Source organism: Dendrobates tinctorius, unplaced genomic scaffold, assembly GCF_039654945.1.
Source record: "Dendrobates tinctorius isolate UK_male_01 unplaced genomic scaffold, ASM3965494v1 ptg000191l, whole genome shotgun sequence".
NCBI lineage: Eukaryota > Metazoa > Chordata > Amphibia > Anura > Dendrobatidae > Dendrobates > Dendrobates tinctorius.
In genome coordinates this window covers 13,731,293-13,747,327 of record NW_027361858.1, presented here as the reverse complement: position 1 = coordinate 13,747,327, position 16,035 = coordinate 13,731,293, and the positions used below count along the sequence as shown (strand labels likewise).

At 47.1% G+C, this 16,035-nt stretch overlaps 1 protein-coding gene across 1 annotated transcript in view; it reads right to left on the bottom strand.

Moving 5' to 3' along the window:
* RIGI (RNA sensor RIG-I) overlaps positions 1 to 16,035 on the bottom strand; it is a 145,780-nt gene that overhangs the window by 33,521 nt on the left and 96,224 nt on the right. Inside the window, exons 14-17 of the mRNA XM_073552463.1 lie at positions 12,158 to 12,293; positions 2,384 to 2,526; positions 1,503 to 1,593; positions 28 to 198 (exon numbers count right to left, since the gene is read on the bottom strand). Of these exons, the coding sequence (XP_073408564.1) occupies positions 28 to 198; positions 1,503 to 1,593; positions 2,384 to 2,526; positions 12,158 to 12,293 (541 nt within the window). The remainder of the gene's footprint in view (positions 1 to 27; positions 199 to 1,502; positions 1,594 to 2,383; positions 2,527 to 12,157; positions 12,294 to 16,035) is intronic.

The window sequence follows — 16,035 nt, the reverse complement described above, 5'->3', positions numbered from 1 at the left end:
TTCTAAAACGTGAGTAGTACTTTGTACCTCTGACTTGGATCATCTTGGTGACATTGCCAACATACTCATACAGAAGAACGAGATTGCATGCAGGTATGTCTATGCCTTCATCAGCTACTGATGTAGCGATCAGCAATTTACTATCTTCAGAGCTTCTAAATGTTTCCAGAGCTCCTTTCTGCCCTGGAAGTGACATCCCTAGAACAAGAGAACATGGCATTTCTTAGTAGTAGTTACATAATTAGTAATACTGCTGCATTTTAAACTGTCCAAACTAAATAAGCTAATAAGAAATAAAAAATAACCAGAAAAATAACTGGCTTTACCAAATTCTTATGAAAGCAGCATCACCCAGATGTTAGCCATAAGGGTAGAGGAAGTACAGATTTTTATCATGTTGCTTATAATTTCTACCTAAAATCCAGCATTCTCTAGATGTGATTTTTTAAAGGGAAGATCCACCTTTAATTACAGTACACCTAGAGTGAAAAATGAAGCAACTCTACAAAAATACCCTAGCAATTTGGGTTCACAGCTCCTAGACAGACCTTTATGTTTTCTTTGCAACTAACGGATCAGACTAGTGTTTGTTTGCAATCGCTTACTATGGAGACCCATGGAACTGCGGACATAATATATGCTATTGTTAAATTCAATTCCTGCAAATAATGGGAACATATCCAGACAGAGGATTTTGACAACACTGTATTATTTAAACAGATTTATCTTTGACACATTGAGTTTTATAAAACGCGTATCGTGACCATAAGATTAACTTCCTTTAGATCTGGTGTTTAGGAAAGCCCTCACTATCCTCTTCTAGGCCATTGCTCCAGAAGGGTGCTGTCACAAGCCACCTAGAAGCCTGCATAGAAAACATTCCCACTACCCAGAGACTATTTCCTATTCCAGGGCAAATAAGAGTATTTTTTATGACTTTCTCTGCTGCCAAACTGAATGAAAAATATATGGCACAAACTGGACTGGAATGGGCTGGGCTGGGTCACAGTCCATAGTAATTAGTACTTGGCACTCAGAAGGCTGTGTGGTGAAAACTTGTTATATTGTTAAGTAGGGACTGTGTCAGGAAAGATATTGATCACAGTGCTGGTGTGGAGTGATGGTAGCGCCATTCCCGATAGTGACACCGTCACTTCACACCAACACTGCAATTGATATATCTTTCCTGACACAGTCCAGTCTTATCTCATGATGGTCTGAGCAGGACCGAAACATTATCATTTAAAACATTATCATTTAACGGGCTGTTTTGGATAATACAATTATCACGTTTTCATAACATAGCCTTCTGAGTGCCGATTTTTACTCGTACTTTCCCTTCCAAACTGCCAGGAGACAGGCTGCTTCATAAATAGACTGGCCAAGCAAAGACTTACTTTATTAAGTGGGATGCCACCATTTATAGTGAACGTAGTGGCACGAGGCACTAAAAATGGTTCTGAATGCCAGATATGCCAAGTATTTCTCCTTGTTTCTTTTACCTAATTTATCATGTCTTCTATTTCTTCCAATTATGATTTCTGGGTTCAGGAATTTGAGTTCTGGAGTTTCATTAATCCATTTTTTTAAAGCCTATAAATGAAACATGGTATTATGTTGCTGTAGGATTGATTACATTAAATACATTAAATTCAGACTATGGCTGAAATGCAAAAACACACATACAAAAATTACTGTAGCACACTTTAAGAGTAATATTTTAAATTGCATTATGGCTAGATTTACTATACTGATACATTTTGAGATGCTAAGTACACAGTTTGATCAGATGAGTGAGCCTGTCTGCCAATGACAAAGCTACCTCATTAGATGGAACCATACATTTTTAGTTAGAGAAGGGCAAAGCTGGATCTAATCTGCTAGTAGCTAATTTCTGAAGCCTACGCTACAGAAAGGTAAACCTGTTAGGACACGTTCACACGTTCAGTATTTAGTCAGTATTTTACATCAGTATTTGAACAGCAGATCGGCAGGGGAATTTGGTGTTGCACCCCCACCCATCAGACACTGATTATCTATCCTATGTATAGATCAATGCTAAAGTAAGGGTCAACCGCTTTAATGGAAAATGGCCACAGGATTGATGGGTGCTGATGACGTTAAGAGGGAGACCCCTCTCTTCATTAAGCATCTAGATTCCATTACCATCTAGGAGATAAAAAGGCCACAATCAATGACACAATGATTGGGGACAATACAACAGGATATCAGCTATAGTATACAGCTGACAGCCACTACATTTTTGCCCATTGGGGACTCTATAATCTTATTTCTCAGGTCAGAAAAAGAAAACAAAAACATTTGTGGTCACTAAGGGGATAAACCTCAACAACCAACAGGAATTTCATATACAAATTCTTACCACCACTAATGCTCTGGTGTTCACAAAGAGAAGGGTGCGAGTATCTGGATTCTCTTGGTAGGATTCAATTAAGATAAACTGCAGTTCCTCCAGCTTTGGGTTTTCATTGTCTTCAGAAATTTCTTCCAGTAATGGTAATTCATCTGTAAGAAAATAGAATACCAGAATCTGGTGAATGTGTGGATACAATATAGATTTATTCAATAAGACATATTGGGAAATTCATACTTTCTTCTGCAGCACTGTAAAGACATGGCACAGCAATTCCTGCGGCTGCAGGTCATGTGCCCAGCATATCTGTCTCTGATCTGTACACACATATCACTGGCTGTAATCAGTCTTTATACACCCAGGAGAGCCCTGATTGTCAGAGAAGCAATGAAAGCTCCCGTTACAATGGCATGTAAAAGTTTGGGCACGCCTGGTCAAAGTTACTATTATTGTGAACAGGAAGATTTAATGATCTCTAAAATGCCTAAGGTAAAAGATCACACATTTCCTTAGTATTTTAGGCAAAAAATATATACCATACTTTTTGGATTATAAGACGTACTTTTTTCTCCCCAAATGTGGGAGGGGGGAAATGCGTCTTATAATGCGGATATACCTTATCGGGGGGGTGACACATGTGCAGATGGAGATCTTGGCACCAAGATCTCGGGAGATAAGATCTCAGCCCTGAGATCTCATCTCCTGAGATCTTGGTGCCAAGCTCTCCATCTGCACATGCCCTGGCAGCCACTTTCCCAGAGTGCACCGCACAATAAGCCATGTAAGTGCGGGGGCTCTGGGCTTTCACAAAATGTCGGCAGAGCCCAAGCACCACCGATCACCCGCAGTGGCGCACATCAGAACACCCCCTCATCCAAGCCTGCGGCCTGCAGCAACACTCCACTCTTCCCTCCTCCAGCAGTGACCCTGGAACCCCACTTCACCGCAGCCACCACCCCCGGTAAGCAATAAGATGCATGGATTATAACAAGCACCACCATTTTATTTAAAAAAAAAAAAAAAAAAAAGTTTTTTTATCCTATTTTTCTCCTCAAAATTTGGGGTGCGTCATATAATCCGCAAAATACGGAATATATTTTTTCACTTTTTTGCACTTTAAAAATTACAAAGTAAAAAAATGGGCCAATGCAAAACCTTGGGCACCCTTGGAAATGTGTGCACTCAGATAACTTTGATTAAGGTTTCAGACCTTAATTAACCTGTTAAGGTTATGTCTTGTTCACCATCATCGTTAGGAAAGATCAGGTGATGCAAATTTCCCAGCTTTATAAAAACCCAGCCTCCTCTAGCCTTGTGCCAAAAAACAGCAGCCACAAGTTCTCCTAAGCAGATGCCTAGCACCCTGAAAATGAAAATCGTGGAGACCCACAAAGCAGGAGAAGGCTATAAGAAGATAGCAAAGTGTTTTCAAGTTACCCTTTCCTCAGTTTGAAATATAAATAAGAAATGGTAGTTCCCGGTAACAGTGGAGGGCAAAATAAGGTCTGGAAGACCAAGAAAAATTTCAGTGAGAGCTGCTTGTAGAATTGCTAGAGAGGCAAATCAGAACTTCTGCTTGACTGCAAAAGACCTTCAGAAAGATTTAGCAGACTTTGGAGTTGTGGTACATTGCTCTACTGTTCAGAGACACTTGCATAAATCTGTCCTTCATGTAGGAGTCGTCAGAAGAAAACCTTCAGGGTCAGAAGTACGCAACAGAACAACTAAACAAGCCTGATGCATTTTTTAAATAAGTCCTGTTGATCGATGAGGTTAAAGTAGAACTCTTTGACAATAATGATCAAAGGTCTGTGTGGAGAAAAACAGGATTTTTGGGTTGCTTACCGTAAAATCTGTTTCTCGGAGCCTTCATTGGGGGACACAGAGACCATGGGGTGTACGCTGCTGCCACTAGGAGGCTGACACTATGCAAAAAAAGGTTAGCTCCTCCTCCGCAGTGTACACCCCACCGACCGGCAGGGATTTCCTCAGTTAGTGAAAAAGCAGTAGGAGAAGTAACAATAGATTGAAAACAGAACAAACAACTCAACTGTAACCATTCAACCAAAGTAAGAACAGGAGCTGTAGAACATGGGAGGGTGCTGTGTCCCCCAATGAAGGCTCCGAGAAACAGATTTTACGGTAAGCAACCCAAAAATCCTGTTTTCTCGTTCGCCTTATTGGGGGACACAGACCATGGGACATCCAAAAGCAGTCCCTGGGGTGGGAAACAAACTTCCATCAGGCCAGCAGACTCACCACCGCGGCCTGCAGAATCCTTCTACCTAGGCTGGCGTCCGCCGAAGCGTAGGTGTGGACTCTGTAGAATTTCACAAACGTGTGAACCGATGACCATGTTGCAGCTTTGCAAAGCTGCAGCGCGGAAGCTCTGTGGCGTACCACCCAGGAGGCACCCACCGCCCGAGTAGAGTGGGCCCTGATCCCCGGAGGGGCTCCGCGACGCTTAACTCGGTAGGCTTCCAAAATTGCCGATCTGATCCAGCGAGCAATAGTGGCCTTTGACGCCGGGAGACCTTTCCGCGCCCCATCTGGAATAATGAAAAGAGACTCTGTCTTTCGCAAGGAAGCCGTCCTAGACAGATAGACTCTTATTGTCCTATCCAGGTCCAGCTTGTTCAAAGACCGCTCTCGGGGATGAGTTGGACTCGGACAGAAGGACGGTAGCACGATATCCTCATTGAGGTGAAACGAGGACACCACCTTCGGAAGGAAGGAGGGCGGAGGCCGCAGAACTACCTTATCCTGGTGAAGCACCAGAAAGGGAGAGCGGCAAGAAAAAGCTGCCAATTCCGACACGTGCCGGACGGAGGTGATGGCCACCAGAAAGGCCACCTTCCAAGAAAGAAGAGAAAGGGAAACTTCCCTGAGAGGTTCAAAGGGAGAACCTTGCAGAACCTCAAGAACCAGATTAAGATCCCATGGATCCACGGGCGCCCTGTACGGCGGAACCGTGTGAGCCACGCCCTGAAGAAAGGTCTTGACTTGAGGACGGGAAGCCAACGTTCTCTGAAAGAAAATGGACAGCGCCGAAACTTGCCCCTTCAAGGAACTGAGGGCAAGCCCCGCTTCCAATCCTGCCTGGAGAAAGGCTAGGACTGAAGGGAGCGAAAAGTACATGGGCGCGATGTCATTGGTCTCACACCAAGTGAAATAGGCCTTCCAAGTACGGTAGTAGATCTTGGAAGATGATGGCTTTCTGGCTCGGATCATGGTCTGAATTACTTGGTCGGAAAATCCAGCTCGTTTCAAAACCTCGGTCTCAACAGCCACGCCGTTAAATTGAGCGGCCGAGAATTGGGGTGGCAAATCGGACCTTGGGACAGCAGATCTGCTCTGTCCGGAAGCTTCCAGGGAGCATCCGCGAGAAGATTGACAATGTCCGCGAACCAAGACCTTCTGGGCCAATTCGGGGGGATGAGAATGACTGGAATTCCTTCTGCCTTGATCTTCCTCAACAGCTTGGGAAGAAGAGGCAGAGGAGGGAACAGGTAGGGAAGATCGAACTGGGACCAAGGAACGGCCAGGGCGTCGGCGCCCACTGCCAGAGGGTCCCGAGACCTGGACACGAATTGTGGGACTTTCCTGTTGAGGCGAGACGCCATGAGATCTACATCCGGGGTTCCCCACCGAAGGCAGAGCCGATGAAACACCTCCGGATGTAGGGACCACTCTCCCGCCGCGAGACCCTCGCGGCTGAGAAAGTCGGCGGCCCAGTTGTCTACGCCGGGGATGTGGACCGCGGAAATTGTCGGAACGGAAATCTCCACCCAAAGAAGAATTTTGGACACCTCCGCCAGGGCTGAGACACTCAGTGTTCCCCCTTGGCTGTTGACATATGCCACCGCTGTGGCATTGTCTGTCTGAACCCGAACAGGCAGTCCCTTGAGAAGCCTCTCCCAGTGAACGAGAGCCAGATGGATCGCTCGAATCTCTAGAACGTTGATCGGTAGTGCTGATTCCCGATCCGACCATCGACCCTGAACAGTGTGGTTGCGGAACACTGCACCCCAGCCGAGGAGACTGGCATCTGTGGTTACTATCTGCCAGTGAATGGGAAGGAAGGATCGACCCGATAGGATGAGAGGTGACGTCAACCACCAGTTGAGAGACCGCTTGATCCCGCATGAAAGATGGACAGGGTGATCCAGGTACAGAGGCGACCTGTTCCATCTCGACAGAATGGCCTGCTGGAGAGGTCTGGCGTGAAATTGGGCAAAGGGAACCGCCTCTGTCGCCGCCACCATCTTTCCCAGGACCCTCATGGCTGTACGGAGGGACGGGGATCGTGTGATCTGCAGCGATCGTACCTCCTGCTGCAGGGAAAGGATCTTCTCTTGAGGGAGAAAGACCCTTGACCGACGAGTGTCGAACAGTAGGCCTAGAAAGACCAAACGTTGGGTAGGAACCAGACAGGACTTTCTCCTGTTGACGATCCACCCGAAATTGGAAAGAGTGTCCAGGACGATTAACAAACTTTGGTGAGCCTGTTGAAATGAGGGAGCTTTGATCAGAATATCGTCGAGGTACGGAAAAAGAGCGAGACCCCTGACTCTCAACAAAGCCATCAACGCAGCCATGATCTTCGTGAAGACTCTGGGAGCGGTGGCGAGACCGAAGGGCAGTGCAACGAATTGGTAATGGTGCTGCCGAATCGCAAAACGCAGAAACTTCTGATGTCCGGAGAAGATTGGAACATGTAAATAGGCATCTTGGATGTCTATTGAGCACATGAATTCCTGCTCCTCCATGGAAGCGATGACCGAGCGAAGCGACTCCATTCGGAAGTGGCGAAGGCGGACTCTCTTGTTGAGCAGCTTGAGATCCAAGATGGGACGAACTGCGCCGTCTTTTTTCGGCACTACAAACAGGTTCGAATAAAACCCTGTGAAGCGCTCCGATTCGGGAACGGGCACAATCACTCCAGAACTGAGAAGAGAGGCGATAGCCGTAGAGAACCCCAGGATCAAGGCAGGATCTTTTGGAGGCCGGGATTCGAAGAAACGATCCCGTGGAAGAGAGACGAACTCTATCTTGTATCCTGAGGATACGACCTCCCTGACCCAAGCGTCCTCTACGGAGGCCAGTCAAACTTCTCTGAAGAAAAGAAGTCGACCTCCCAATTGGAAGGGCCCCTCGAGTGCCCGACGATAGTCATGCTGATGTAGACCGTCCAGATCTAGATCTGGACGGTCTGCCCTGGGAAGAGTGGGATCGCCAGGAAGGAGTGGGTCTGAAAGAAACTTTCTTCCTATCCTGGCGTGCCTGCGGTCTCTGTTGATTGGAGGAGTTGTCCGCCGTATTGAAACGGCGGAAAGTCCGAAAGGGTCGAAACTGACGCCTTAGTGGAGGTCTGCGAGGCTTGGACTGAGGGAGGAGTGACCTCGTGCCTCCGGTGGCGTCCTTAATAATCTGGTCCAATTGGGACCCAAAAAGGCGCACCCCTTGAAAAGGCAGGTTAGTGAGGGATTTTTTAGAAGACAAGTCCGCTTGCCAGGCCTTTAGCCAAATAGTACGTGGAATTGCAACTACGATGGTTGACAACTGAACTGCGCAGGATGCTGCATCCAAGGAAGCGGAAAGAAGATAGTCCCCCGCATGGGAGATCTGATTGGCGAGATCGGCCAAACGCTCCGGTTGCGCCTTATCTAGGATGCCCTGACGGAGGTCGTCTGCCCACATCGCTATGGCTTTTGCTGCCCAGGATGAAGCAAAGATTGGACATACCGCCGCTGAAGCCGCTTCGAAAGCAGACTTTGCCAGGGATTCTATAATCCTGTCATTAGAATCTTTTAGGGACGCCACGCCTGAAAGCGGGAGAACCGTGTTATTGGAAAGCCTGGACACGGGCGGATCCACCGAGGGAGAAGCAGACCAGTTGTCCGTGAGCTCCTTAGCAAACGGATAGAGTACGCCGAGACGCTTCCCTCTTTGAAAGCGTCTGGTCGGATCTTCTCTTTCCCTGGTAAAAATCTTTCCAAACTCGGAATGGAAAGGAAATACCCTGGAGGGAGTTTCTGCCCGTCTGAATGAAACCTCCTGATCTGAGGATTTCACAGGGGATTCAGCAATATCGAAGGTATGATGGATCGCTGCAATGAGGTTCTGCACTGTGACCTTCATGTTCGCATCCTGGTCTGAATCCAGCTCTAAAATCCCCTCAGATGACCTGTCCGAAAACGCTTCACCTGACTCGGGAGAGGAGGCCCGAGAGGGAGGTTGCTGAGACGGGCTATGCGGTGAGATGGGGCTAGGAGAGGATTCCGGCTAGGGATCTCGCCTGGGTCGTTTGTGACTAACGCTGGCTGACTCAGATGGAATCTCTTGGGACCTGCTGGGCCCTGCCGAAGTGTCCAGGGGAAACTTATCCAGAACGGCAACTAGGGATTGAGACACCTTGGTGAGGTTTGCCACTGATTGAGATAGAGAGGAGGCCCAGCCAGGCATGGGGGGTTCACTCTCACCTGGGGCCGTAGATGGCTCCTGGGCGGTGTCCGACTGAATTGGATTGCTACAATCCAGACAGAGGGGAGAGGACTGACCTGAGGGAAGTTTGCGATTGCACGAAGAACATGCAAAGAACTTGACTAGGGTGCAGGGGAGGGCCATAGAGCGGGTACGATCAGATTTCGAGTTAGACATAATGAAAACCTGAGGTAGTGCCGGAAGGTTGGGGGACAGAAGGCGGAGAAGGGTCAGTCTGCAGTGCAGAGCTACTCACGGACCGGTGTCCCCAAAGCACAGGCTGCTGGATATCCGGAGATGTGCGTCCGGCTGACAGGCTGTGAAGATGGTGCCTGCCTGTAGAGAAGCGAGTGTCCAGGAGAAGGGGAAGGGCGGAGCTCGCCGCAGGGTTACCCAATCGCTACCCTCTGGCCATAACAGGCTGAGCAGGAGAAGGAAAGGCGGGGGGAGGGCCTGGGGAGAGCGGGAGAAAAGCCCGCTTAGAAGAAAGGGGCGGGGGGCGTGGCCGCGACGCTGCGGTAGGCCCGAACAGAAACCGGGGCCTAAATTAGTTGCGGCGGCCGCCTGTCAGCTGGGGGTCGGCGCGGAGGTCGGGACAAGGACGCCGCCGCTGGAAGCCGCTTCCCAGCATGGAAGAAGGGGAGGGAGAGGCCCTGTGCTCTCTGTCCCCAGAAAGGGGGGAGGGAAGGGGAAGAGCGGAGGGCAGCAATATAAGGATGATGTGCCCGTAGGGTGGCTGCGGAGAACCGCAGCGCCCGCATCCCTGTGCCAATGAAGAGGACCCCCTGTCCGTCGGGAATGGGCAGCCAGGTAAAATAAAAAAGGCCATACTCACCCATCCCCGATCCATTACCTGGATTGAAGAGCTCCTGTGTCTCCTCCAACCGACAGGCTCTGGTAGGCGAGTGGGTGGGAGACTGGCGACAAGGACCCCTGGAGTCGCTGGCACGTCTTGGTGTCGGCGTCCGTCTGGGCTGCTGGTCCTGTCGCGGAGAACTGCAAGGATACGGGGTGGCAATACACGCCGTACTCGCAGACTCCATGTGGGAGTACAGATGTGACTGTTCACTCTGTATCCCTCCGTAGAACCTGTAAAGGAACGACGCACGACGAGGTAGATAAGGGTCTAATGAAAGACCCGTGTCCACCTCCTACTGACACTAAGCTAAACTGAGGAAATCCCTGCCGGTCGGTGGGGTGTACACTGCGGAGGAGGAGCTAACCTTTTTTTGCATAGTGTCAGCCTCCTAGTAGCAGCAGCATACACCCCATGGTCTCTGTGTCCCCCAATAAGGCGAACGAGAAAAAGGGCACTGAATTTCAAGAAAAGATTATCTTGCCAACCATTAAGCATGGGGGTGGATCAATAATACTTTGTTGATCCATACTTTGCTGTGTTGCAGCCAATGGCATGGGGAACATTTCACAGGTAGAAGGAAGAATGGATTCAATAAAATGTAAACAAATTCTCAATGGAAACATAACATTATCTGTAAAAAAAAAAAAAAAAAGGCTGAAGAAGATGACTTCTATAAATAGATAATGATCGTAAACCCACATCAAAATCCACAATAGACTATTTCAAAAGATGCAGGCTGAAGGTTTTACAATGGCCCACACAGTCCCCCGATCTGAACATCATTGGAAATCTGTGACTAGACCTCATAATAGCAGTGCATGCAAGACGACCCAGGAATCTCACAGAACTGGAAGAATTGATGAAAATACCTCAAAGAAGAACTGAAAGACTCTTGTCTGGCTACAAAAAGAATTTCCAAGCTGTGATACTTTCAAAAGAGGGTGCTACTAGGTACTAACAATGTAGGGTGTCCAAACTTTTGCATCCGCCCATCTTCCTTTTTGTAATTTTTTAAATGTAGAATGAGATAGCTATCTCTCTCTCTCATATATATATATATATATATATATATATATATATATATATATCTCTATATAGATATATCATACTATTTTTTAAGGCCTTTTAGAGATCACTTCACCTTCTACTTGGGGTTGTCAAAACCGATAAGTCTGCAGTCACTGACTGCAGACTTGTGAATTCCCAGTTTAAGACCCAGGACTAGAAGGTATGTATGAGTTATACATACCCCCGGCCAGTGGGCATGGCCTCACCCACCATACACTTGCCCTCTAGTTGGACACGCCCACTCTTCGGTTGTGTCACCTGATGAGGTGGCTCAATTCAAGTGCATGGAGTGAGACCTTACCACTGGTGGGGGTATGTATAACTCCCAGGTCTGAAATCAGGGAATCCTCGCAGCACACAGTGCATGCACTGTGGAGGATTCATAAGTCTGCAGTCACACAGGGTGACTGCAGACTTATCGGTTTTCTCCGGACAACCCCTTTAACTGTTCACAATAACAGTAATTTTGACCAGGGGTGACCAAACTTTTACATGCCACTTTACATGGTAAATAGTCAAAAAATTATGCTTCCAAAAGTCTTTTCTGACATTCTAGGGAGTTAGTTGTAATAAGATAAAACAAAGAAAAAAAATGTAAGAAAAGTAAAAATAAAAAAAAAATATTCTGGATCTGGATTGATAAAATGCTTACTTTATTATCAGATGGGAAAACTTTCAAATAGGACTGTACAGCCATTCTGAGACTTATTATCAAAGTAAGTATACCAGTCTCACTGGGTGTAAGAGACCTATAATAATAATAATCTTTATTTTTATATAGCGCTAACATATTCCGCAGCGCTTTACAGTTTGCACACATTTTTCATCACTGTCCCCGATGGGGCTCACAATCTGAATTCCCTATCAGTATGTCTTTGGAGTGTGGGAGGAAACCGGAGTACCCGGAGGAAACCCACGCAAACACGGGGAGAACATACAAACTCCTTGCAGATGTGGTCCTTGGTGGGATTCAAACCCAGGACCCCAGCGCTGCAAGGCTGCAGTGCTAACCACTGAGCCACCGTGCTGACCTATCTATATTTATTTTAAAAAGCCTGGGTGGCACTTTTCCCCCAACTCACAGACTATTTCACAACTGTTTGAATCAACAGTCAAAACCATTTAATAAGTTACATTTTGTAGTCTTAACAGGTTGTGCCCATTCTATGCAGTTTACATAATACTACAGTGCATTCCTAGGTAATGGGACCTGATGATAGCAGGTTATGGAATATTCCAATTACTGGGAAGACAATCCAGATGTAAGGGCAGGGAACTAATATTGCAGCTCTGTGTTCATTAGTTACAAATAATTTTACCATGCTATAATATATGTTACATTTTTCATTTATGGCAATGTTTTGCCATATTACCTTCAAATTTTTTTGCCAGTTCCTGTTCAATCTCTGTAAAAGTTCCATTTTTTATAGCTGTGAAAAACTTTTGTAAGTACTCCAAGGCATCCTTTGTACGAGCATCATCATTAATTATAAGGGAGTCGTTAAATTTCTGTTAAGTAGAAAAACAATGCATTTATGAGACAAAAAAACAAAAGTACAAATAAAAATGTTGGAGTGATATGGGCAAACCAGAGCCTCCTAAATCTCTGCTGCAAACAACTTAAAGTGGTTTTCCCATGAACAAAGTGCATTTTAATCAATAGATCTTGGAGGAATAACCCGCACAGGAGGAATAACCCGCACATAGGGCCGTCGAGGTCGGACATCCCCAGGAAGAAGCGGACCGCCTCCAAACCCTGGGTGTGATCAATACAGGTGTACAGGGATTAGACGTCGGCCGTTACAAAAAGGGCGTGGTCATCCACAAAGGACGCCGTCGACCCGGGTAAAGATGTCCGTTATGTCTCGGACGACCAGCGTTACTAAAGGTCTGGTCTGTCATTCTTACCTCACTCCCCTTGAGAAGGCGACCAGAGTGGACGCGAAACGTGCGTCCGGGGCTGTATATCCTCTCTTTGGGTGCCCGTGCATATCTCCCGTGGTAAGTGCTTACTAGTGACAGGGACATTTCCCTTACCTGGGAGTCATTTTTTGGTTATTGCTATGTCCGGCGTATTACTACTTTTCCTCAGTAGGGTTGCCACTGCATGTGGCTCACACACATTGTTGTTAACCCTATGAGCATGGGTGTTAATGCATGGGTCACTTACCCTCATCTACTGTATGTCCTAGACATGTTTCTTGCTATTATGCTTTTTGTATTCTATTTATACTGATTGTGAGTTAATAAAATGATTATATAATATTTATAACATTGGACTCCGTTACTCCGTTTGTTCTCCTTTGAAGATTATGTACATGGAGTGGAATACATATTAATATGGCGGTACATTCTTATTTAAGTCCACCTTTTTCTCCTACTAAGGTGTTTGGCATTCTGCTTTTTCTAATGTGTAATGGAGGGTCTTACCGTGCAGAAAGAGAGTATACAGACATTACAACATGGGATCACAGCCGATTCTTTCTTTGAGGTAAAATATTGTTTAAAAACAGACAGTGAAATGTTTTACCTCACAGTCAGCTGTGATCCCTTACTGTCCTGTCTGTATCCTCTCTTTTGCTTCCTCTCTCCTGGTCAGGAGATGTGGTATGCTCATGTCCCTGTACGGTCAGACACGGCCATTACACAGTACACATTTATAAGATTATCTCAGCACAGGAACATTTTTTTAACACATCCAGTTGTAGAAATTATTATTATTCCAAAATCTGTAAATATATACTTTTGTTTGTGGTACAACCCCTTTAAGTATTCATCTTCAGCCTACGTAGTTTCAGTCAAGCCACTTCCTCCAAACCTTCCCAGGCATTAGTGACAGTCTCATATCATATCCTCTCCTCAGTCTGATTTTAATGTCCGAAAAAAGGTATAAAACATAACTGGACAACTTAAATAGTATCGTGAGAACTAAAAGGGTTGTCCACTACTAGGACCTTCGTGATCTAAATGTGTTGCGCCGATAAAATAAAAAGCTTATACTCGCCTCCCGTGCCATCTCTGTTCCAGTGGTGTCAGCAATCACATTCCTGTGGTTCTCGTGCGGTTGTTATGACGCGAGCCTGGTGCCCGATCAGCGGTGGCATCAGTGTTTTCGCCTTCAGACAAATTGAACATCAAGAGGAAGTGAGAGCAAATGCAGCCCTGACTTCCTCTTCATGTTCTATTTTTCTGCAAGCGAAGACAGTGATGCCACCACTGATTGGGTGCCAGGCTCAGATGTCAGATCAATCACGCAAGAACCACGGGAACATGAGTGCCAACACCGCTGGAACGGCGCAGGCAAGGGAGGCGATTATAAGCTTTTTATTTTACTGGGGCCCAAGAAAGGGGTATGAGAAATGGTTGTCCTAGTAGTGGACAACTTCTATAAGCACAGACACACTAGGAATGATTTACTAGGCTAGCAAAGCCAGAATTCTGTCTTCATGTGCGCGTGTGCCTGTCTTTTATGCCTTGCACTGCATTTTTTGTGTGTTTTATATAGGTTTTTCAACAAGCCCAACAACAATGAGGTATGGACTATAGGAAAGTGAGTGGATAAAATTCATGTACACCCTCATTTGTGCCACAGAAAGACAACTACTAGATGGTATAAAAAGGTAGTGTGAGGCAGTGAGGGGGATCATATGTGAGGGTCAATATGTATCCCCCAGGATGCGCATAGAAGCGTATTGAGGCCACTGGAGTGCATTGCAGTCACAGGCATAGCTGTGGTTACAGTGCAGAATAAAAGTAAGTGTGGACCTAGTCAAGTTATTTGGCCAAGGGAATTGTCAGGAAAACCCGTTAAGGGCTTTTATTTTTGGAGTGAACTACGGGATGGTAGTGAGGCAGTTCACTCACTCCAGCCGGGTTTTACAAGTGACCCATGGCTACAACTTGGTGCGAGAACGCGGGCATACCCCAACGCCTGCTGCATGTCGGTTATTAGGCCTGCAATGCTGCAGCCCAAGCCTGCTGACAAGATGGAGGAAATACTAAAACAGATGGCCCTCTCCCAAGAGCAAAAGCAGAAGTTGCAGGAGTTTCAGCAGCAGCAACTACAGCAGCAGACCAGCAATTTGATTCTGCAACAGACGTCCTCCCCAGCGACCATGGTCTGTTCGGAGGCCCGGTATAAAGTACGGTCAGCCATGAGGAATCTGAGCCCTGAGGATGATTTGGAGGCGTTCCTCTACGTGTACGAGCGCACGGCAGAGCTTGCCGATGTCCCAGTGGGCTGAAGTGGTGGCCCCCTTCCTGACGGGAGATGCCCAGAAGGCCTACTTGAACCTCAGTTAGGAGGATGCATAGGACTATGAGAAGCTGAGAGGCGAGATCCTTGCCCGACTGGGAGTTAATACTTATGCGCGGGCTCAGCGGGTGTTCCAGTGGTCCTTTCCAGAGTCTCGCCCTGCCAGGTTTCAGGCATATGACTTGCTCCAGCTGGTAAAAAAAATGGCTTACAGCCCAAGAACTTTTTCTCCTTTCCAGATGGTGGAGATAGTGGCGGTCAACCGGCTGGTGAGGGCTCTGCCACCAGCCATACAGCGTTGGGTGGGGCAAGGGGACCCAGGCACTCTGGACCAGGTGGTTGGACTGATTGAGGGGTATACGGCCACTCAGGACTATCACCATCCGTGACCGCTGGCTGGGGAAGGACAGCCCCGAGTCCGTACTGAGGGTGAGAGTGGCAGGAGACCAGGTTCCCCTAAAACGGTCTCCAAGACTAACGGAGTGTTATCTGGTGCTGGTGATGCCAAGGGCCCAGACATGTGGCCGCCAACTGTCTCCTGACGGCTGAACCTATGGACTGCGGGTTTAAGTTCAGGGTCTCAATGTACGCCCAGCCAGTCTGCACCGCAACTCCAGGCATTGTAGGCAACGAACCCCAACTGTGCAAGGTACTCATCAACGGGTACCAATTGGAGGCTCTCTTGGACTCGGGGAGCCTAGTTACACTAGTCCATGGGTCAATAGTTGCCGGGGACAACCCCAATGGTCGGAAAGTGGGGGTTGTATGTATACATACAGCAGGCGCGCTGTCTGGGTGTTATGTTTGACATCAATCTCTCCTTCACATCCCATATACAATCTCTTGCCCGCTTTTGCCACTTACACCTAAAGAACATCTATAAAATCCGCCCTTTTCTCACCATGGAAACAACAAAAACCCTCACTGTAGCATTGATCCACTCCCGCCTGGATTATTGCAACGCTCTATTAATTGCCCTCCCCGTTACTCGACTAT